Raw genomic sequence first — 22,884 nt, forward strand, 5'->3', positions numbered from 1 at the left:
TGAAACACACCTCAGAAAGGTTCCTGCATTGCTGCCTGGTCTGATCAGCCAGGGGTTCTGGGGGGTCCTTTCTCCGCTCTCGTTTTATTTTTGAGCATACCCCCATTTTTGAAAAACCCCCCCACGAAGAACGAATTGCTACCTGAGAGATCTCCTGATTATTGAGACTGTACCGAACCCTCCTTGCCTCTTCTGATGTTGCTGCTGCTTCTGCCTTTGCTGCTGCCTTGGGGACTGGTAAGAATCCCTCTGTAAAACTTTCTATACTTTTATTTTATTATTATTTAGCTGCTGGCTCTGTTTCCCCAGCACACAGACTCAAGCTAAACCTTGGTCTGTGTCTTAAAAACTCTCTTAAACCTCCCCATAGCATAAGGTGCACCATAGGTCTTGTTTTTTTTAATTTAATAAGTCATAGTTTGTTAAGATTGTAGAGCTTGTAAGTTTCTGTGATATTTGTTGTGTTGCCTAATTGTTGGTTAAGATAAGTTTAGAAAATCATTGCCTGGTTGTATTCTGTAGCTGCTTGTCATTTTATATAAGTTTGATTAAGTTAGGGGATAGATAAGGTTTTTACTATTTGAATTTGTCTTCCCACTGCCCCAATCCCCCCCCCCCCCGAGCTCCCCAGTCACTCATTGCAGTCTCTCTGCTGTTTAAACTTGCAGCCTGTCTGCTCTCTGTGTCTCCCTGAGTTTAAATCTCCCTCTGTAGCGCCTCTATCTTTGGTTTCTGCTCCACCATGTGCTCCTCTTCCCCCATCCCCTAACCTCATTCCTCTACCACTGCCTTTCTCTCTCTCTCTCTCTCTCTCTCTTTTATTCCCTTCCCCCACATGTTCATCCCGCTCCTACTGCTGCCAAACCTCAATTGTATTACTGAAGTCTAGCATAAAACCCCATTGGTTACCCTTTTTCTCTCTCACACACCTCACATTTTATATTTACACCACTGTGACACATTTTTACCTAGAGTTGTTGGTTATTTAACACATTTTACCCATAACTGTTAGTTGGTTATATGCTGCTGTGACACACCCTTTACCTAGAAATTGTTAGCTACCTGTTACATTTATACTTCAGTGTTAGTTGGTTACCAACTGTATTGTACCCCACTGTATTGTACCCCACTATTGAAACCCCCTATACTCTACTAAAAGAACTCCCTCCCCAATTGCCTACCTTAACAAACCCCATACCCCTCACTATTAAATTTTCCCTGTTTTTGCATTTTCTTAATAAAGTTTATTTTGCACCCCACCTGTGTGGTAATTGCTCCCCAAGATCCCATATACCTGCAGGCAGGGACATGGCGTCACGAACAGGATCTTGGGGTAACAATTACTGCCCTCCCTGTCCCTGGAAAGAGGCCAAGACCTCTGGGACAGAGGAAGATCAGACCAACCACCTACAATACCACTTGCTGCAAAGTAAACAGCAGCCTAAGGCCCTAGAATGGGTCTGTACTATTGGCAAAGGCCAGAGCTCCAGGGTGTATACCACCCACCTGGGGCTCACTGATGTGGGGTGCCTCTTAACCTGCCACCCCACATTCAGGGCCAGCCCTGCTGATTCCAGCCTCCGGCCAGTCTGCACTAAGGCAGGAGAGCCAGCCGCAGATTCAGATCCCACCCGCCTCTGGAGAGAGGTGGGAAGGGTTGTGAAAGCCTGCGGGGGGGCTCCATCTAAGCTCGCCCCTGAACCTCGAATTTTGCAGGGGTCCCCCACCCACCAGATATTAACAGAACTGGTGCAGAAGCTGGATGAAATTCGATAGCCCAAGAAACTGTGGCATGACATATATAAGCTCCAAAAGGTAGCCACAGTTACCTATGAGATCCTGGCTCAGGCCCTTGATAAACTAACTGTTTTCCATGGGGCCCTAATGACCTCAGCCAAGGAGGCCACTAGCCAGGCTAGCCAGGAGGGACCACCGCTGACCTCTAGCCTGCCCAGTCCCAATAAATCCCCTGAAAAACCACCCCCATATACCCACCCAGAGGCCTCATCTCCCCTCAAGAAAACCCCACTATACCCAGCCCTACCTTCAGCCCCTCTAGAGGCCCAAGCCCATGAACCTGCACCCACTGTCACCTCTGGTGAAGCCCTGCCGGTATCCATCAGTCGTATAAAGATTGATAACCAGGGCAATACCACACAGGTGACAGAACTCCGACCTCGCTCCAAAGCAGAGATGAAGGAGTTCATCTTGGACACCGCTAGGGGGGCCAATGAGCCACCACTACTGTGGCTAGGCCGCCTGGCTCTGGAAAACGGACAAGAGTTAGTGGATAGAGAAGAGGGCATAGTATTAGCCAGGACCAGTAGCTGGTCCAGGGGTCTCTCAGGGAGCCTGGTAATATCTAACACTGCATGGCCCCTGACCGCCCCAGCACTGGCCTTCCTCCATTTACAGCACTCCCTTCAAGGGATCCAAGTCCCCAGAGGAAGCGTCAAGGACATCTCTTCCCTCAGATGTGCCATCGCAGGGGGGTCCATCATGCTGTGGTCCCCTACCCAACACCCTCTGGGGCTTACTCAGGCTCAGATTAACCAGGTCAATGCCTTCAGACACGTTATTGACCCCACCGAGATACCCATAGACGAAGCTGCCATTGACTTAGCCATGGATAGCAGTACCACCCCTGACACTGGGGCAGTTCTGTGGCTAAGGGGGTATGCTAGGCGCCCCATTGGGCGACTCTATGAAGCCCTCGAGAAAATAAGATGGCCCTCAGCCCAAGCTCTACCCATCAGTCCACCCCCACCACACATCAGTCCACCCCCACCACACGCCAGTCCACACCCCCCACATGCCAGTTCACAACCCAGGCCCCAGTACTCACAGCATTCATTTACAGAACGCAAAATTTTTGGGTTCTTATTGTACAAGGGCCTCACTAAGGAGGTTGTACGTAAGCTCAGTAGTGAGCAGCAAAGAGTCTTGGCCATAGCTCTGGGATGGGAAGAGCGCTCAGAACCTTCCCAGCCAAAAAAACGGGTAATGGCCGGGTGTTGGCAGCGGCCAGCACCCGGCAAGGGGACCCCCGCCCCTATTATCCGCTAGTTTTTGACAAGGGTCTCGTCATCCCCTTTTTGCTGGACACGGGGGCACAGGTGTCCATTGTTCCTCCTCACGTCCCTCACACCCCCACAGGACACACCATTTATGATCGGGTGCCAGTGCCCCCCATGAACCTGAACTTCTACCAGACGGTGTCCCAGTGGGGGGTGCGTCTTCACACCCACCTGCCATATCACCCCCAAAGCGGACCCAGATTCGGGCCATACTTAGCACCCCTGATTACAAGGGGTGGGACCGGGTCCTGCCTCAAGCCCTCATTTCCCTTAATACAGCATACAGCCGATGGCGAGAAATTGCTCCTAAACCACGGGAACCTTGGAAACCTGCCTATAGTATTTCTCAGCCAGTGTGGGTCTCTATTCCCAATGCCCAGGGAACCTGCACTCCACTAGCAGCCACCATCATCACACCTGGCCGGTTCCCTAACACCTATCATATTCAAATAGATGGACGGGGCAAGCCTGACCTGGTCCACCACAACTGGCTTAGTGTTCGGTCATAACAGGCCCTAAGAGGGGCCACCTTTCTTTTATGTCTCCGTAGGAATCAGTCGCCATGATTGCCACCCCGCCTCGAGAAAACCCTCTGGTTGCCTGGTTGAGAGCCTACGCCCTACAGGAGGTCCTCATCGGGAACCTGTCAGATGTCCCCCCATCACACGATTGCGTTGCCTGTACAAGACCAAAGGCCTCAGAGGGAGGGTCCCCCTTCCTCTGGGAGTTCCTCCCCCTCACGAACCTGACTCCACAGCATCCAGCTTCAGCCTGCAACAACACAAACTGGGTTCATCGGCCTCTGTTCACGTGCAACACCACCAGCGACGACCGAAGACCCAACTCATTCGCCCCTGTTGTGGTGACAGGACCACTCCCAGCAGCCCCCTGCATCGTGTTCTTTGGCTTCTCCAATCCCACTCCGTTGGGGCAGTATCCCAATTGCACCCAATGGTTCATAGGACCTCGGCCTAACTCAAACCCCAAGAAAGGAAACTCAAGATACCGCACTGAGTTCACCAGGTTTATTAATCATCTTTCAACAAGTACAGTGTTTAACCCCACCCAATACTTATCCACAGCTCAGACCCATGTAGAACTGAGACAGGTCAGAGCCGCCCACCTACTATGGATGGAGGTCGATATACCACCTGGCCAGAAATCCCCCCAGCGAAGCTCCATCCATGACCAGTTTTTACCCTCTTCCCCAGGACAAGTGTGGCTCTGTGGGAACAACATTGCCCGGACTGCTCTACCCGCATTCCCAAAGGGGGTATGTGCCATCGGGCAACTCGTCATAAAGGGAGGAGGGCTCTTTCACCACCGTCGCCCCTTCTTCTCCTCACCACGCAAACGACGAACAGCCACCGCATGGGAGCGACTCAAGTCAGCCACCGAGATGGTCATGGGAGGGTACATACAGTTTAACCCCCTCTCATACAGTTTAACTTTACAGCAAATCCGTGGACTGTCGCTTGGTCTGGAGGCCCTCACCAACATCACAGCAGAAGGACTTCGTCGAACCAGCGACGCCCTCACTATCCTAGCCAACTGCACCGAGCAGAACCGTCTTCTGATCCAGACCATCCTACAGAAGGACTTTTGTGTCGCCTTGAAGGACCTCGATCCTTGCTTTAAAGGACAATGTTGCCTGCGCCTTCAGCCTGGGTGGAACAATGTCTCAGCCGTGGCTGACCAACTATCCTCCCTCGCCGTCCAGATTCGTAAAGAGCGTAAGCAGTGGGATTGGTGGCAAGCTCAGTGGTCCAGCTGGGGGTTGGGGACCTGGGCTCAGTCCATCAAGCAGTGGTTTATTACTGTGGCTATTGTTCTTGTGGCCTTTCTGTTGGGGATAGCAGTGGTCAAGCAGCTAATTCATAAGGTTGTGTCAGCCCTGCCTTTGCAGGTGAGGTATTCCTCCATTCCCTTGGACAGCAGAAAACCACCACCTCCATACTACGAAGACGATGACTTGTAAAACCTTTTTTTTCTTTTTTTTTTTCTTTTTTTGGTCTTTGCATGGGACATCCCCCTCACAGCCCGTTCAGGTCGGCCAGGGGGGCATGTCCGTTACAGCTATTCCCCTATTCCATTTTGTTTCCCCAGACTCCATTTTGTTTTCTGTTCTCCTGTGGCCGCCCTTCCCTGGCTGTTAAGTTGTTTACCAGAGCCATTGCCCTTCTCAAAGGGATGGCCACTTGTGCTGCATGCTAAGTGGGACCACTGCCCTTTTCAAAGGGTTAGTCCTGTTATCACCTCGTTGAACCTGGGCTTGGTGTAGGGTAGGCAATGTCCAGAGCTGCAAGGCCTATTGTGGTTTTAAGATCCTGGGCATGAGTCATAGTCTCATGTGCTCTTGAGTCACCTATTGCACAGGACTATGTCCAGGCATGTCTCTGGGCTTACCTTCAGTTTTTCCCCTGTGCCCCCTCCCCTGTGACAGAGGGAGCCTATCAGGATTACTGGTGGGAAACTGCCCAAGATTGCCTTTAAAACCAGACATTTTTGAAACACACCTCAGAAAGGTTCCTGCATTGCTGCCTGGTCTGATCAGCCAGGGGTTCTGGGGGGTCCTTTCTCTGCTCTCGTTTTATTTTTGAGCGTACCCCCGTTTTTGAAACCCCCCCCACGAAGAACGAATTGCTACCTGAGAGATCTCCTGATTATTGAGACTGTACCGAACCCTCCTTGCCTCTTCTGATGTTGCTGCTGCTTCTGCCTTTGCTGCTGCCTTGGGGACTGGTAAGAATCCCTCTGTAAAACTTTCTATACTTTTATTTTATTATTATTTAGCTGCTGGCTCTGTTTCCCCAGCACACAGACTCAAGCTAAACCTTGGTCTGTGTCTTAAAAACTCTCTTAAACCTCCCCATAGCATAAGGTGCACCATAGGTCTTGTTTTTTTTAATTTAATAAGTCATAGTTTGTTAAGATTGTAGAGCTTGTAAGTTTCTGTGATATTTGTTGTGTTGCCTAATTGTTGGTTAAGATAAGTTTAGAAAATCATTGCCTGGTTGTATTCTGTAGCTGCTTGTCATTTTATATAAGTTTGATTAAGTTAGGGGATAGATAAGGTTTTTACTATTTGAATTTGTCTTCCCACGGCCCCAATCCCCCCCCCCCCCGAGCTCCCCAGTCACTCATTGCAGTCTCTCTGCTGTTTAAACTTGCAGCCTGTCTGCTCTCTGTGTCTCCCTGAGTTTAAATCTCCCTCTGTAGCGCCTCTATCTTTGGTTTCTGCTCCACCACGTGCTCCTCTTCCCCCATCCCCTAACCTCATTCCTCTACCACTGCCTTTCTCTCTCTCTCTCTCTCTCTTTTAATCCCTTCCCCCACATGTTCACCCCGCTCCTACTGCTGCCAAACCTCAATTGTATTACTGAAGTCTAGCATAAAACCCCATTGGTTACCCTTTTTCTCTCTCACACACCTCACATTTTATATTTACACCACTGTGACACATTTTTACCTAGAGTTGTTGGTTATTTAACACATTTTACCCATAACTGTTAGTTGGTTATATGCTGCTGTGACACACCCTTTACCTAGAAATTGTTAGCTACCTGTTACATTTATACTTCAGTGTTAGTTGGTTACCAACTGTATTGTACCCCACTGTATTGTACCCCACTATTGAAACCCCCTATACTCTACTAAAAGAACTCCCTCCCCAATTGCCTACCTTAACAAACCCCATACCCCTCACTATTAAATTTTCCCTGTTTTTGCATTTTCTTAATAAAGTTTATTTTGCACCCCACCTGTGTGGTAATTGCTCCCCAAGATCCCATATACCTGCAGGCAGGGACAGTGATGAGAAATTTTATACTTTCATAGTTTTATAGTTTTTATGGCCAGAAGAGACAGCTAAATCATCTAGTCCAGTGTTTCTCAAACGGGGGTCCCAACCCAAAAGGAGGTCACAAACCTATTGTAGAGACGTCATGAGAGAGGCGGCTGCTGGCCGGGGGCGCAGCTCTGAAGGAAGCCCTGCTGCCAGCAACAGCGCAGAAGTAAGGGTGGCATGGGACGGCGGGGTCATCACTTTTTGGAGAAGGGTCATCACAGTCTGAAATATTAACAAAAAACAGATCTATATGGGTCATTGGAGATGAGAGTTTTAAATGACTTTATTCTTTCACGCAAATTGATGATGATCTTCATTAACACTATATCTGAGCTAGCACTTTTCATCAGGGGACATCCAGGTGTCTGAGGAAACAGGGTAAAGATCACCATCCCTCAATTTACAAATGGGGACTGTGAGGTTCAGAGAGGGAAAAGTGATCCATCAGGCCAATGGAAAAGCGAAGATTGGAACCCACACACCTGGTCCCAGACTTCAATAGCTCATTAGTAAAATGTCTTTAAACTAGGAAAAAAGTTCAGCTGATTAAAAAAACTCAAAATCACCTGGACTCTATGTGAGGATTGGTGCAGATGTGAAGTTTTCACCCAGACGTGTAGCTTTTAGACTCATATAAGTAAAAGCATATTCTGTCTCACAAGTCCATTGTGAAAGGACACTGAATGAGCGTAACCCTGGATGAGCGAATCACTGAAGAGTCATCTCCGATGGTAGACCTAATGTTTGCAAAACCCTGATATGCCTACCCTAGCTAAGAGATTAAGAAACTCCCTTTATCTCATTGAAAGATGTGCAATTTATATCAAATAATCTCTGAGATAATCCCTGGGTTCCTTTGGGCATAGGTCCCTGAAAGTTTCTCATGTCTCACACTTATTTTCACTCAATAATTAATTAAAAATTTTAACCTCATACACTTTTCAGCCCTAAGTAAAGCTCTAGGAAAGACATTATTTTATTTTATTTATACATAGATATCAGTGCTCAGATCCCCAGAGGGAGAAAATCAGTGTAGCCCCATTGACTTTGTTCTCTCCATGGCAGTCTGCTCCCAACTTAATCTTCCTCATCTCTTGGTTTCACCATGTACACTTTATTGTAGTGTTTGCTGATGTCTCTTTGTGTTCAGGGGATGTGAGAACTTCCTTGACACTGTTGGTTTTCTATATAGTGTTATGTCTACTCTTCCCCACAGGTGTTAGACGGATGGATGCCACACAGTTGAAGGCTGTTGTATTCTCTTCTCATGACACTCATAGATTTGTATTGTCTCCTACCTATGTTATATATCAGGTCAGCTGAGAACAGGGACACCAGTGGATCGGGTCACAAGAGCATTTCTCAATATGGGACCATGCAAAGCAGTATTGTTAGTGGGTCTATGTGTGTCAGCCTGTCACAGGGCATGGCTTCTCTCTTGCCTTCTTCCCTGCGGAAACTGAACAGAGTCAACTGGTTGCACCTTCACCAGACCCTCCACCATTTCCACAACCACCCTAATGCAACAATCTATCTACAGCACTTACAGCACTTTTTGGCTCTCTCCCTAGGACGTGAGGGGAACTGAGATCTCCCTCCCTCCCTCCCTTGATGCCTCCATGTAACTGAGCTCAGCCAACCCTGATCCCTGCTCTCTCTTCCTGTTTTGGACTTCCTTCCTGCCTTTTTATCAGACTTGGACTGATGGGCTAATTGACTCCTTATCCCATCCAGCCGGCCAGTGTGATTGTCTAATTACTCCCCTCAGCTTTCTCAAGGGGAATTAATTAACATCCAACTGATCAGAGTGCAGGCTTACCTGTTCGCTCGCTGCACTCCGGTCACTCAACCCCCATCTTGCTGTCAGAAAAGATGGAACCTGAGACTTCCACAAGGAACACCTGAGTCGGTACAGCCTGAGCTAAAGAGTTACTAGATACTAACCTAAATATATAACACTTTCTTCATCCTTTACAGACTGGATGCTGATGAGGGGCTTATATACTTCCTCTGAGTAAAGGAAGATCAGCCGAGCCCCTGAAGACCACAACACTTCAAATCCCCACTTGGGTGATAAATGCCATTTGTGTGACTCACCAGGGATTGAATTAGCAGCCTCCAGAGCTAAAAATCAAAAGCTGCTACTGCTTAAGTGCCATGAGCTACAGCAGACACATGTCTTATGTAGATCAGGAGACACCTAGGCTGGAGTTATAGTCCTAGTAACTTCTCAGCCCAAGTTTCAGTAGGCATTGGGTGGTAGCTGGGATGTGGGAGCTACACACACACACTCACTCCCAGGGGCTCCCAGGCCTGGGTTCAACACCTGGGATATCATATGGGCTTCCTTAAGTTCTTCACACATGCCAGGTTTTCTTAGATTGTTTGATTTCCTTTTCTCTATTCACGGTGTGTGTGTGTGTGTCTGTGTCCTGTTGTCTGCTGCTAGAAAGAATGAGTGCTGCTCTGTGTGTGTGAGAGAGACCCTGTTGCCCACCGATGGAGAGAAAGAGCCCTGGTCTGTGTGTGTGTGTGTGTGTGTGTGTGTGTGTTTCCCTGCTGCCCCTTGTAGCAGGGGATGCACCTTTCCGTGTCTGTGTCTAAGTGTGTTGAATATCCATGGGAATGGTCCTTTGGTCATGGTATATTTTTAGATGTCAGAAGACCTCAGTTCCATTTCTGGGGATGCTGACTCACTGTGACCTTGCCCAAGTCCCTTTACCTTCCAACCTCCACTTTCTTGCTTAGTAGCTCACTACAGGTAGATGCACTGCTTTGTGACCCAGACATTGAAGATGCTAAGGATAATTATTAATATTTTTTTATTTCAATTTTTCCTTTTCACTGTAATGTCCATTAGTATGAAATTCCTTCTCAATAAATAATCTTGAAGTAAATGTCTGCAGAAAATAGTCTTTTCTTAAATTGTCAGATCTTTCTTATTGCAAGCTCCTTATAGCAAGGGTCTGAGACAAAGGTCCTCCATTGGTGTAAATCAGCATGGTTCTACAGATATCAATGGAGCCATGAGGGTTTACACCTGCTGAGGAACTGACCCTAGGTCTTCTTTTGTATAATGAGAGAAAGCAAGGCATTTAGGGTGCTCTTGTGATAATGGCAGCAATGATTTAAATTCCTCTTTAATGTTTAGGGAAGAATAATATATTTAGCACACCAAGGGCCAAAATCCTCCATTGATATCAGTATTCTTATATCTGAGATTCAGTTGACTCATAATGCTTTTAATACTTCCAAGGGCTTTAAACACAGTCCTTACTTATGTGAGTTACGACCTCAGTGGGAATACTTGCATGAGTTTAACTCTTGTCATGATGAAGGCATGGATGAAATCAGAATTTTGCCTGCATTTTGGAAATTTTATTTAGTAAACATGGTTGTAGATAAAATATTCCCAAAGGCAAAAAGACTGGTCCCATTTGGAATTCTCATGTAGATGGGTGCGGTGGGGGAGGGTAAATGCTCTGAGGCATAAGAATTAGATCCCCAGCTAGTGTAAATCAGTGTAACAGCATTGCTGTCAATGGGCTAGATCATCAGCCAATGTGTATTAGCATAGCTTTATTGATTTCAATAGATCAATACCGAAGTTATTATTTCCTGATAATGAGGCTCAGCTGCATATTTATAGACATAATGGTAGCAGCTTTTCGTTTGAAGAATTCCAACAGATGGGAAGCTAGTACTAATTGTATAGTTAACATTCACATATTTGGGGTTCTTCAGATTCAGCTCCAGAGTCTGTTTGTTACCTCTAAAGGGGACCCATTCTGAAAGAGACCTTGGTCAGAACCAGACCTTCCTTGGTGGGGTTTTTGTACCTTGCTGAGCTGCATATTCTTCTATTTGTGGTGTTTCTAACTACCTACACCTCATCATTCTGGTGGGAAATTTGTTCATTATCCTCCTGATAAAACTCAACCCACCTCTTCACACCCCCATGTATTTCCTCCTTGTGAGCCTGTCCTTCTTGGAAATAGAACAAGGGTAGGCAACCTATGGCATGTGTGCTAAAGGCGGCCCCCCAGCTGATTTTCAGTGGCACTCACACTGCCTGGGTCCTGGCCACCAGTCCGGGGGGGCTCTGCATTTTAATTTAATTTAAATGAAGCTTCTTAAACATTTAAAAAACCTTATTTATTTTGTATACAATAATAGTTTAGTTATATATTATAGACATAGAAAGAGACCTTCGAAAAACATTAAAATGTTTTACTGGCATGCGAAACCTGATATTAGAGTGAATAAATGAAGACTTGGCACAGCACTTCTGAAAGGTTCCCAACTCCTGAAATAGAATATCAGGCTTGGGAAAAATCTCAGGAGGTCATCTAGTCCAACCCTCTGCTCAAAGCAGGATGAGTCCCTAACTAAATCACCAAATGGCCCCTTCAAGGACTGAACTCAAAAACTCCAAGTTTAGTAAGCTAATGTAGAAACCACTGAGCTAGCCCTCAGATTCTGAATTGCTGCCTGATGGGGCATAAGAGAATTTCTATGGCAAGCTGCACAGCCCGGATGTATGTTTTCACCATCCTGGGCCTCACTTGAATGCTGTCTCCTAGCAGCCATGGCGTATGATCATTATGTGGCCATATGCCCCCCCTTGCACTACACAGCCATCATGAGTGGTCAGGTGTGCAGGCAGCTAGCAGCCATCTCATGGGTCATCAGCATCTTGATGGAAGTGGTTCAGACCAGAAGGGTCTTCAACCAGTCCTTCTGCAGCTCCAACCGCATCCACCATTTCTTCTGTGACAGTCCACCAATGGTGAAGATGGTGTGCACAGACATGTCCAAGATCAAGATTGTTTTCATGGCTTAATATTATCATTTCAGCTGCACTATTATGTATGGATTTTTGGCACTTGCAGGATGGTAATGGTGTTTCTAACTCTCCTGACTTTATTGCACCAGTAGGGAATTCCCGTCTGGCAGATCAGTCCTTTATAGGCTACATGCAGCTGGACACCAGAGCAACAAATTGCTAATAACCTAGGGAACTATTTTTAACAATGCCCAAATGACTCAGAAGCCTAAGTCTCATTTTTTTAAAAGTGACTCAAGCACTTAGGAACCTTCGTGTGCTATTTTCAAAACCACCTAAACAAGTTAGGTGCCTAACACCCTTTGAAGCCAATGCAACATAGGTGTCTAACATGCTTGGAAACTTCTGAAAATCCTCCTGGGAAATATGTGCATCTTTAGGTGCCTGGAAACCTTTGGAAATCTGGCCCCAAGTCTTTATACCAGGATAGCTGAATACAGTATGGAAAGGGTACATTTATAACAATAAAACTGAGCCTTCTAGAGGGTGATCCAGTTAAACTATAATTATTTTGATTAAATATATATATACTCCTAACTGAAGTACTTATACCAATGCAGGGACTGTGCATCAACCAGGCTTTTTAAAATCAGGTTTCACACACCATGGCTGACAATGGTTGAATACCTAACACTTAAGAAACTCAAAGATGTGACTGAGGAAAAGCCTAATTTTTTTTTCCATAACAATTTGTGGATGTGAATTGTGGGAAGTTAATGCTGCTGACCAGAAGAAAATTGAAGCTTTTGAAATGCAGTACTGGTGAAGACTCTTGCTTATCTCATGGATGGAAAAATATGGAAAAAAAGAAAAATAAATAAAAACAAATGCCTATGTTAGAAAATTTCTTGGAGAGAAGCAGACCCTGGTGTCAGAAATCAGAACTGCAAACTTATGTACTTTGGTTACATTAAGTGTCAAGATGGAAATAACTTCGAGAAAGTTATTATGGAAGGAATGGTGTGGGAGAGAAGCAGACCCTGGTGTCGGAAACCACAACTGCAAACTTATGTACTTTGGGTACATTAGGTGTTGAGATGGAAATAACTTTGAGAAAGATATTATGGAAGGAATGGTGTAGGGTCATTGTAATAAGAGACAACCAGTAGGGAGATGGCTGGATGGTATGCAGTAGAGCAGGTATGACCTGCTGAGTGCATGATGTTTGTGATGGATCTTGAAGGCTGATGTCACTGATATTCAGACATGAAAAATGCACTTACTTAAACACATATCAGACAAAGACATGCAGCAGTGGCACACGATGGTAAAAATATAGGCTGAAGGGAGTTAGGCACCCAACTGCCTTAAAGTTTGATGGGATACAAGTGCCTAAATCCCTTAAACACCTTTGAATGTGCCTAATTCTCTTAAACTCCTTTGAAAATCTACTATCATGACATCTCAATCTAGTTCATACTGGACAGAAGTGAAACTTAGACTAAGTCTCTCATTAGAAGTGCTGTAGCCAGGTTGAAGACATTTTCTCCATCGGAGTACTTTTATCTTTAAGTCCAGGTCTTTGATGAAAATGTTCTGGTTTTTCATACAAAAATTAAACTAATCCACTGTCACCTCCCTCCCCCAATTTGTTTTGTTTTATTTTTCTGGGAACCAAAATGGACATGGAAAAAAAAAGTTCAAATGGAAAAAAATGTGTTCTTGTTGAAATTTTGGGTGGGTAAAAGGACTATCACCTGACTACCTCTACAAATGTTGTTCTCTATCATCAAAATGAGTTGCTTTTGCTAGAAGTCAGGACAGTTACAAATATGGTATTTTTCTTCACTAAAATAGCCAGTTATGATTCTGTGGATTACAGGCAAGTCAATCTTATTTCAGTTCCAAGTATATTTATTCCAATAATATAAATACAATTATAAAATTGTATAATCCCACATCAGTTTAACCAGGTTCAGAAAAGAGGACAGTAGGACTGGGTGCTCAATTGAAAGACACAGCTTCAGAGAGAAGGGCAGCTCAGCAGAGCCCAGACTCCAGATGTTGGGACATCTGGGATAAAGTCAGGGCCACCTAGAGGAGTGGGCAAGTGGGGCAATTTGCCCCAGACCCCGGGCCCCGCAGGGGCCCCCACGAGAGTTTTTTGGGGCTCCTGGAGCAGGGTCCTTCACTTGCTCCAGGGGCCCTGGAAAACTCTTGCGGATCCCGGGCCCCCGGAGCTTCTTCAGCTCCCGGTCTTCGCCAGCTAGGGGTCCTTCCACTCCAGAGAGGAAGGACCCCCCATCTCTGAATTACCACCGAAGCAGGGGTCCCCCACCACCGAAGACCCCAGACCTTCGGAATCCTCTGGGTGGCCCTGGATAAGGTAGGTCTACCTTCGACTCCAGGTGAGATAGACATGTAAGTAGACACTTTGTTGTTTTAAAAATTATTTTCTCTTATGTTATGCTTTGTTCCCACTGTTAAGATTAAACAATATTTTGTCTTGAGAAATTTGTCTGATCACTGCATTCAATGCTGGCCGCAGCTCCTGAAGAGAAGACATGCAGGTGCTGAATTCGGTCAGATCTGCTGAGTAAATATGGTCAATACACAATGTGCTGCAGCCCAAGTCTAAGAGGGGGAGAATCACAGAATTCTGCACCCGGGAAGTGGAGGCATGAAGCCTGAGACCTGAAGGGGTGAACTCTGTAGGAACATTTTTTCAACCATGCTTGGGGTAGGGGAGCAGAAAGCATCCTCAGCAGCTAGCCTAAGATCCTAGCAATTCTAATTCACTGAAAAATGCATTTTGGAGGGCACCAAAACTACTTTCTTTGGGTCAAATTTGGCAAATAGTTTTGGCCCAAAAAAGAAACTGAAAATTGTTTTGGGGGGTGACATTCCCCTCTGGTGCTATCTGGACCACTGATCTACTAGGTCACTCCAATCCTCCACTCTGGGAGGCAGCCTTACCCTGCTCTGCTGTAAGAATTCCCACTCCTGGGCTGTTCACACACAGCCTCCAGCATGTAAGCTGCTCCCAGGTACGTGAGTGAGAACTTGTAGCCAGCTGCTGAGTGGATTCTGCAACAGAATGACACTAACCAATATCTCCGGTCTGAGACACAGCTCTAGGAACCTTCATCTTGCAAAATCCAGTTATGCCCACTGGACCCTGCAAGCTCATATGAGTTTGTCAATTTAACAAAGAAATTGATATGTGCCAGCTTTGTTATCACAAGAGGAGTCACTGACATGTCTCAGACCAAATGCACTGCTTCAGGAAGAATAAACAAACACATTTATTAACTGCAAAAGATAGATTTTAAGTGATTATAAATCAAAGCACAAGAAGTCAGATTTGGTCAAATTAAATAAAAGCGAAACACCTTTCAAGCTGATATTAACACTTTCAGTACCCTTACAAACTTAGATGCTTCTCACCACAGGTTGGCTGGTTGCCCTTCAACCAGGCTCACCACTTTGATTAGCACTTCAGTCACTTGGTGGTGGTATCTGTAAATGGAGGTGGAGTAGAGAGAGCATGGCCAATATCTCTCCCTTTTATAAAGTTCTTCCTTCTTTCTTGGCTTTGCCTCCCCCTTCAGAGTCAGGTGAGTATTATCTTATCATAGTCCCAAACCAACCAAGGGAAGGTGGATGACTCACTTGAGAGTCCAACTGATTCTTTGTTGCTGCCCAGGCCCATGTCCTCTGTTCCTGTGAAGTTGGGCCAGGTTTGTCCAATACATGCCCTGGTGAGGTTTGAACTGTCCCTCTGCTCCTGGAGAGTTTTGCCTGGTCTTGTTTTAACATTTTCAATCTCATAACTATATACAGGTAATTATAACCAGTTCATTACTATAACAACAATGCTCAGTGCATCATGAGCCTTCCAAAGACATCGGACATGACAAACTTTGCATTGGAAGCCACACAATCATATTATAAGGATGAACATGGAGGTGTGGGGTGTTCCCCCAAGGTACAGAGTGTCATATGGGGGAAATGTCAAAACAAGTCATTGTGACATTTTGGAAATGAAACCTCATTTCTAATCAACATTATATTTATGAAACAATATTTACAATTTCATAATGTGAACTTGAATCAACATATAAAATCTTTCATTAGAGCCCAGTGATTTTGTTTTGTTTTCTTTTTTCATTTTGGTGAGACAAACAACCAACCAACCCCACAACATGCAGTTTGAAACTGAAACAAACAAATTTTGTACAAATGTTTTGCTTCAGCCACTGAATCAAAATATCAATAACTCACCGAGCTCTAAGCAAAAGCCATGTGGACTGGCTGTTTCATGAGAAAGGAGAACTGTAAACTTTGGTTCTTGATTTTCAAAGGGGATACTTTCAAAGGCCTTTGAACTCCTCTAGTCTCCCTTGAAAATCCCATGCTGGAATACCTGGCCTCTACCACTCAAGGGAAAACAGGTCTCCTTTAGCTACTAGTAGCTCTCTGGTTCTCTTCTGAGTCCAGCTTCTAGAGGGAGACATAACATAGATATAAACAGAGACATTATATCACCCTGTAGGCCACTCCTCTAGACTTTGCACCTGAAACAAGCATATTGCCTCCTTGTGCACCAAAGGAAATGCAAAGTGAAGTGGGATTTGTAAGGAATAGCCAGCATGTGTTTGTCAAGAACAAATCTTGCCAAACCGATCAAATATCCTTCCTTGACAGGTTACTGGGTTGGTGGATGAGGGGAATCAGCAGATGAGATATATCTTTATTTTAGTAAGGCTTTTGACATGTCCCACATGACATTGTCCTAAATAGACTATGGAAATGCAGTCTAGACAAGTTATTATAAGATGGGTGCACAAGTGATTGAAAGACCATACTCAAAGAGGAGGTATGAATGTTTCACTGTCAAACTAAGAGGACATATCTAGTGGGGTCACACAGGGTCAGTGCTGGGTCCAATACCATTCAACATTTTAATGAATTACTTTGAAAATGTAGTATAAAGTATGCTTATAGAAGTTGCAGATGACACCAAGCTTTGAGGGGAAACAAGCACTTTGGAGGACAGGATTAGAATTCAAAACAACATTGACAATTTGGAGAATTGGTCTAAATTAATCAGAAACAAATTCAACAAAGATAAGTGCACACTACTTCACTTAAGAAGGAAAAATCAAATGCACAACTACAAAATGAGGAATGACTGACTAGGTGGTGGTACTGTGGAAAAGATCTGGGGTTATGGTGGATCAAAATATAATATGTTTCAACAATGTGATGCAATTGTGAAAAAGGCTAATATCATTCTGGGATATCTTAACAAAAGCCTGGTATGTAAGAGAGAGGAGGTAATTGTCCCACACAACTCGGCACTGGTGAGGCATCAGCTAGAGTACTCTGTCCAGTTCTGTCCAGATGAGGACAAATTGGAAAGAGTCCAGAGGAGAGCAACAAAAATGATGAAAGATTTAGAAAACCTGACCTATGCAGAAAGGTGAAAAAACTGGGCATGTGTAATGTTGAGAAAAGAAGACTGGGGGGATCTGATAAGGACTGTTATAAAGAGTATGGTGATCAATTGTTCTCCATTTCCACTGAAGGTAGGGCAAGAAGTAACGGGCCTAGATTTGTTAGATTTTTGGAAAAGCATTCTAACTCTAAAGACTTGGTCCTGCCTCATCACAGGGACTGGAACTGATGACTTTAGGAGGTCCCTTCCAGCCCAATATTTCTATGATTCTGTGATTTTGTTAATGACATAAACAGAGAGTTAAGGGTTAAGAAGCTCAGCTAGCCTAACTGTCACCTGACCAGAGGAACCAATGCGGGGACAAGATGTTTCAAGAGGAAGGAGGGAAGTTCTTCACTTGTTCTATTCATTAAGTTCTGTGCCAGAGTGAAAAGATCCAGGAATCAACTAGGGTATTGAGTATTAGAGACGGAATGAATTAGTTTATGTTTATTTCCTTTTGTGACTTTGTCTTATTTGCATTAGAGGGATAATCAAATTGGGTTTTCTTTTGTGTAACTAAGGTTTTTGCCCAAGGGAACATCCTCTGTGTTTTAAATCTGTTGTCTGTGAGAGTAGCTTACATGCTAATCTCAGAGGTATTTCTTTCACCTCTTTTCCTTAATTAAAAGTCTTCTTTTTAAGAACCTGATTGATTTTTTCCTTGTTTTAAGGTCCAAGGGGTTTGGATCAGTGTTCACCAGGAAATTGGTGGAGAAGTCTCTCAAGGTTACCCAGGGAAGGGTTACAGTACTTGGGAAGGAGATATTTTGAGGCGGAAGACAAAGTTTCCCAACTGACTAATAAACAGCTGTTTTAAATGATTTGGGTGGTGTCAGCATACTGATCTAAGCTGGTAATTAAGCTTAGGGGTTCTCATGCAGGTTCTCACATCTGTACCCTAAAGTTCAGAGTGGGGGTGAAACCTATGACAGTTACCCTGTTCAACCACAAATGGTCATCGAGCCCCACTACTGCTGTGGGGAGAGGGACCCGTAGCTGTGGCCAATTACCCCCTGCATCTGGTCGAGTTTTAGTGCCACGATGAATGCTGGAGTCCACAGATGCTTGTGTGTCAACACAGGGAGGGCTAACGCCGTGCCATGTTTCTCCATGGGTGAACTGGAGTGAGGCAGGCTCTTGGACTGTCTGCCTGGCACCATCCAGAAAAACTAGGGGCTAGCTTCATAAACTAGGCATGGGGACACTGAGTGTCACCAGACGTAACTTTTAAGTACCTAGAAAACCACTGGGAGTCTGGGATTCCCAAAGGCTGAGTTCAGCTCTCAGGCTCCCTGTGCAATGAGTGGGAAGTGACAGGTGCCTCAGAATGAGATTTGCAAAAGCCAGAACTCTGGTTGGGGAATCAGCTAAGGTAACCAATGGATGCAACAAGGAGAGGAATGTGTGCTAAGCTCCACCCCTCTCAGGCAGTTCAACACATAAGCTTTTTTTTGCAAGTGAGGGAAAGAGGCGCTCCTCCATAACTTTTAGCCTAATGGTTATGAGACGCACCTGGGATATGGGAGACCCCAGGTTCACATCTCTCATGCTGAGTGGCAGAAGGGATTTGAACAGGGCTTTGCCACCTCTCAAACCACTGCCCTGTGGGATAGTCTGACTGAGGGCTCACTCAATCCCTCCTGCTGGAGTCATTCCAGGGTGGATAAATAATGAAAATCATTGGAGCAGGGGAGCTGGATTCTGGGTGTCCCAGCTGAGTGCTGTAACCACTAGGCTATAGAGTCATTCTTGTGCTTGCTTTCTCTCTGTCTAGCCTACCCAGAGCAGAGAGGGAATACTCCCTCTATATACATCTCTAGGGAAATAGCACCTGCTCAGATGTAGGCCCCTTTTTTCCCCAAGGCCTCTTCTCCTATAGAGGGATGGGGTAGCCCCTCTTCGAACGAGTCTGAGGAGACCCTCCCCACTCCTGGAAATTCTGTGCTCAGATCAGGGCCCCAGAATGCCAGAAGCCTCCCAAATAAAAATAGACCCATGTACAATGGACAAACCTCACTGCCTTCTCTGAGCTATTAGTGAGATGCACAGATACTGTGGTGATGGGAGTCTTATAAGTAGTTATAGATTCATAGGCCAGAAGTGACCATTGTGATCAGCTAGTCTGACCTCCTGTATAACACAGGCCAGAGAATTACCCAAAATAATTTCTAGAGATCTTTTTTGGGAAAAAAAATCCCATCTTGATTTAAAAATTATCTGTGATGAAGAATGTACCGCAACCCTTGGTAAGTTGTTCCAATGGTAAATGCACACCTTATTTCTTGATGGCATAGATAGGATAGATGAGATAGATACTAAAGAATAATATGAAATCAATTTTATTTTATGTAACACCCTTTTAGACAAAATATACCCCACACATTTTGCAGAGAAAAAAAATATATATAACAGGATTAAATAGTACACAAAAGCAGAGATAAATGAACATAATTAGTGTAAGTTAATGAGAAATAAACACAGGAAAATGAGAAATACTATAACTGAACTTTTTGGTCACTTTGGGCTTGTTTATTACAGACTCCTGGCTGGGATTGGTGTGTCAGCAGAGCCCCATAGTGGCATAGCTACACCATCTGCCTGAATGACATAAGCTATACCATCAGACACACGCTTCTGTCAGCATAGTTCCTCTACATGATGGATTTTGGTGGCATAGCATGTCAGTGAGGGACAGTGACTTTTTTCACACTCCTAGCCCACATAGCTATTTGGTAAACTTTGCAGTGTAGACCAGACCTTCCACAGTATTTCTCATCTAAAGATATGAAATAACTTTATAGACAGAAAAAGGTTGGGCAGTTTTGTTTTGTTTTTTGAAGGAGGCTAACTCTCATTGGCAGATGGACACCTACATCCCTTTGGCTCCCATGAAAATCCAAGCCTCAGCCTTTGAGGGAGTTAGGCAATAGGGAATGTTCAATTCACCCACTACTAATATGCACCCATATCAGGGATGGAGCATCAAATGAAACATGGCAGAGGCGTTTACAGGCCTATGAGCTTTTACTCCCATGAGTGAAGGGATTTGTGTGCATTGGCAGGAGGGGAGAGGATGTACGTCAATCCAACAATTACTTATGGCCATGATTTTCAAAGAGGCATAGAGGAGTTCATTGAAAAATCAATGGGAGTTGGGTGCCTAACTCCCTTAGGCTCCCTTGGAAATCTGAGCCCACATGCTTAAGTAGTTGAAGGACTGGCCCAAAATTTCACTTTTTTAGTCAAATGTATATCATAGAATCATAGAAATGTCAGGCTGTAAGGGAACTTAAGAGGTCATCAAGTCCAGCCCCCTGTGCTGAGGCAGGACCAAGTGAAGCTAGACCAAACCTGATAGGTGTCTGTCCAACCTGTTCCTAAAAACTTCCAGTGATGGGGATTCCACAACTTCCCTTAGAAGCCTGTTCCAGAGCCAGGGGCGGCTCCAGGCACCAGCAAGCCTAGCACGTGCTTGAGGCGGCAAGCTATGAGGGGCGCTCTGCCGGTCGCCACGAGGGCGGCAGGCAGGGTGCCTTCAGTGGCATGCCTGCGGAGGGTCCGCTGGTCCCACGGCTTCGGTAGACCTCTCGCAGGCTGCCGCTGAATCTGTGGGACTGGGAACCTCCTGCAGTCAAGCCACCAAAGGCAGCCTGCCTCCGTGCTTGGGGCGGCAAAATACCTAGACCCTCCCCTGTCCAGAGCTCAACTCCCTTGAGAGTTAGAAAGCTTCTCCTAACAGCTAACCTAAATCTCCCTTGCTGCAGATTAAGCCCATTGCTGCTTCTCCTACCTTCAGTGGGCATGAAGAACAATTGATCCCTCTCATCTTTAGATGAGCCATTAACATATTTGAAGCCTGTTATCAGGTCCTCAGTCAGTCTTCTTTTCTCAAAACTAAACATGCCCAACTTTTTTCACCTTTCCACATAGGTCAGGTTTGCTAAACCTTTTATCATTTGTGTTACTCTCAGCTGCACTCTCTCCGATTTGTCCACATCTTTCATAAATATGTGAAACATATTCAAGGCCACACAGTAACAAATATTATGTTTATAAATTAAGGTTAATTGTAACGTTCTATCGTTGGATCATTTCTCGAACCTCCCTAGTGATTAACCTCCATATTTAATAACATTTAGCACCATATAAAATCTTTCACCCATAGATATGAAAGCTCTTTGCAACAGTCCTGAGGCTTCAACTCTGCTGCTCCAACCCCTAGACCCATTCCCCTGCAAGAGTCATCAATTGTAACCTAGGATCCTGACTCCCAGTGTCCCCCTTCTCTAACCACTAAAACCCACTCCCTTCCCAGAAAGCAGAATAGAACCCAGGAGTCCTGACTCCCAGAACCCACATGTTCTAACTTACTACATCCTATTCATGGAAGTAGATACCGATGCCAGCATTCTTGATTCTCTTAGAAGAACATTTTCCTCACTAGGACCTTTTTCATGGCTCTCTTCACATCCTTGTTCCTCAGAGTATAGATCAATGGGTTTAACATGGGGGTGATGATGTTGTACAGCAGAGAAATTAACTTGTCATTATCCAGTGAGTAGCTAGAGAGGGGTCTGACATAAGTGAAGATACTACTTCCATAGTAGAGCAGGACTGCGGTGAGATGTGACACACAGGTGGAGAAGGCCTTGCTCCTCCCCTCAGGGGAATGTATCTTCACTATCCTTGAAACAATGTACCCATATGAAAGTCCAATGCACAGGGTGGGGCTCCACCCCAAGAAGATGCTGGAGACCAGTATCATGGTGATATTGAATGAGATGTCTCCACAGGAAAGAGCCAGCAGTGGTGGAATATCACAGAAGAAGTAGTTGATCCTGTTGGCCTCACAGAAGGGTAGGTGGATAGTGAGGAATGTGTGCAAGGCTGCATTGAGTGCACCACTAAGCCAGGAGACTGACACCAGCAGAACACAAAACTTCCTGTTCATGAGCAGCGTGTAGCGCAGGGGTTTGCATATGGCCATGTAGCGGTCGTACGCCATGGTGGCCAGCAACATGCACTCAGCACCCACAAAAAAGAGGAAGAAGTAGAGTTGTGTTGCACATCTTGCATAGGAGATACTGCTCCTGCCTGAGACGAGGTGCACCAGCATCTGGGGGACAGTGGTGGTGGTCAGGCAGACGTCTAGGAGGGAAAGGTTTCCCAGGAAGAAGTACATTGGGGTTTGGAGACATGGTTGCACCAAGGAGAGGAAGATGATGAGCATGTTCCCCAAGATGGTGAAGATGTAGATGATGGAGATAACCCAAGACAGTAGGAAATGTAACCCCTGAATATTATGAAATCCAAGAAGGATGAATTCAGTTGGTGTGGTTTGGTTCTTCATGACCACATCTTCACCTGGCTGCAGCAGAGAGGAGAATGGTCTATAAAGAAGGGAAAAGGAGTTATCATACAAGAATTTGCATATTTCAGTTTGGTCACTGGCAGAACCAGGAATCTAGAATTTCTTCCTACTAATCCTCTCTAACCATTAGATCCCATTTCCCTCTCAGATCCAGGAATGGAGGCTAGACATCCTGATTCCCTGATCCTGATCTGAACCCTAGAACCTGCTTGTCTTCTGGAGCTTGTATTAGACCCCAGGAATGTCAGTGCTAGAGCATGCACCAATCCCAGGGCTGAAGAATGCTCGTGGCTCCTAGCC

The 22,884-nt window shown here is 45.2% G+C and overlaps 1 protein-coding gene across 1 annotated transcript; it reads right to left on the reverse strand.

The window, feature by feature from the left end:
* Positions 1-21,633: 21,633 nt before the first annotated feature.
* LOC127032883 (olfactory receptor 5V1-like) lies at positions 21,634-22,587 on the reverse strand. The gene has a single exon (XM_050920475.1). It carries the CDS (start codon positions 22,561-22,563, stop codon positions 21,634-21,636), a length of 930 nt encoding a protein of 309 aa, XP_050776432.1. The 5' UTR covers positions 22,564-22,587.
* Positions 22,588-22,884: the final 297 nt, after the last annotated feature.

The sequence above is a fragment of the Gopherus flavomarginatus genome, chromosome 12 (genome assembly GCF_025201925.1).
Source record: "Gopherus flavomarginatus isolate rGopFla2 chromosome 12, rGopFla2.mat.asm, whole genome shotgun sequence".
Classification (NCBI taxonomy): Eukaryota; Metazoa; Chordata; order Testudines; family Testudinidae; genus Gopherus; species Gopherus flavomarginatus.

What these genes read in the sequence shown, in the direction of transcription:
- LOC127032883 (XM_050920475.1), bottom strand. Translation starts at nt 22,563, where the DNA reads ATGAAGAACCAAACCACACCAACTGAATTCATCCTTCTTGGATTTCAT.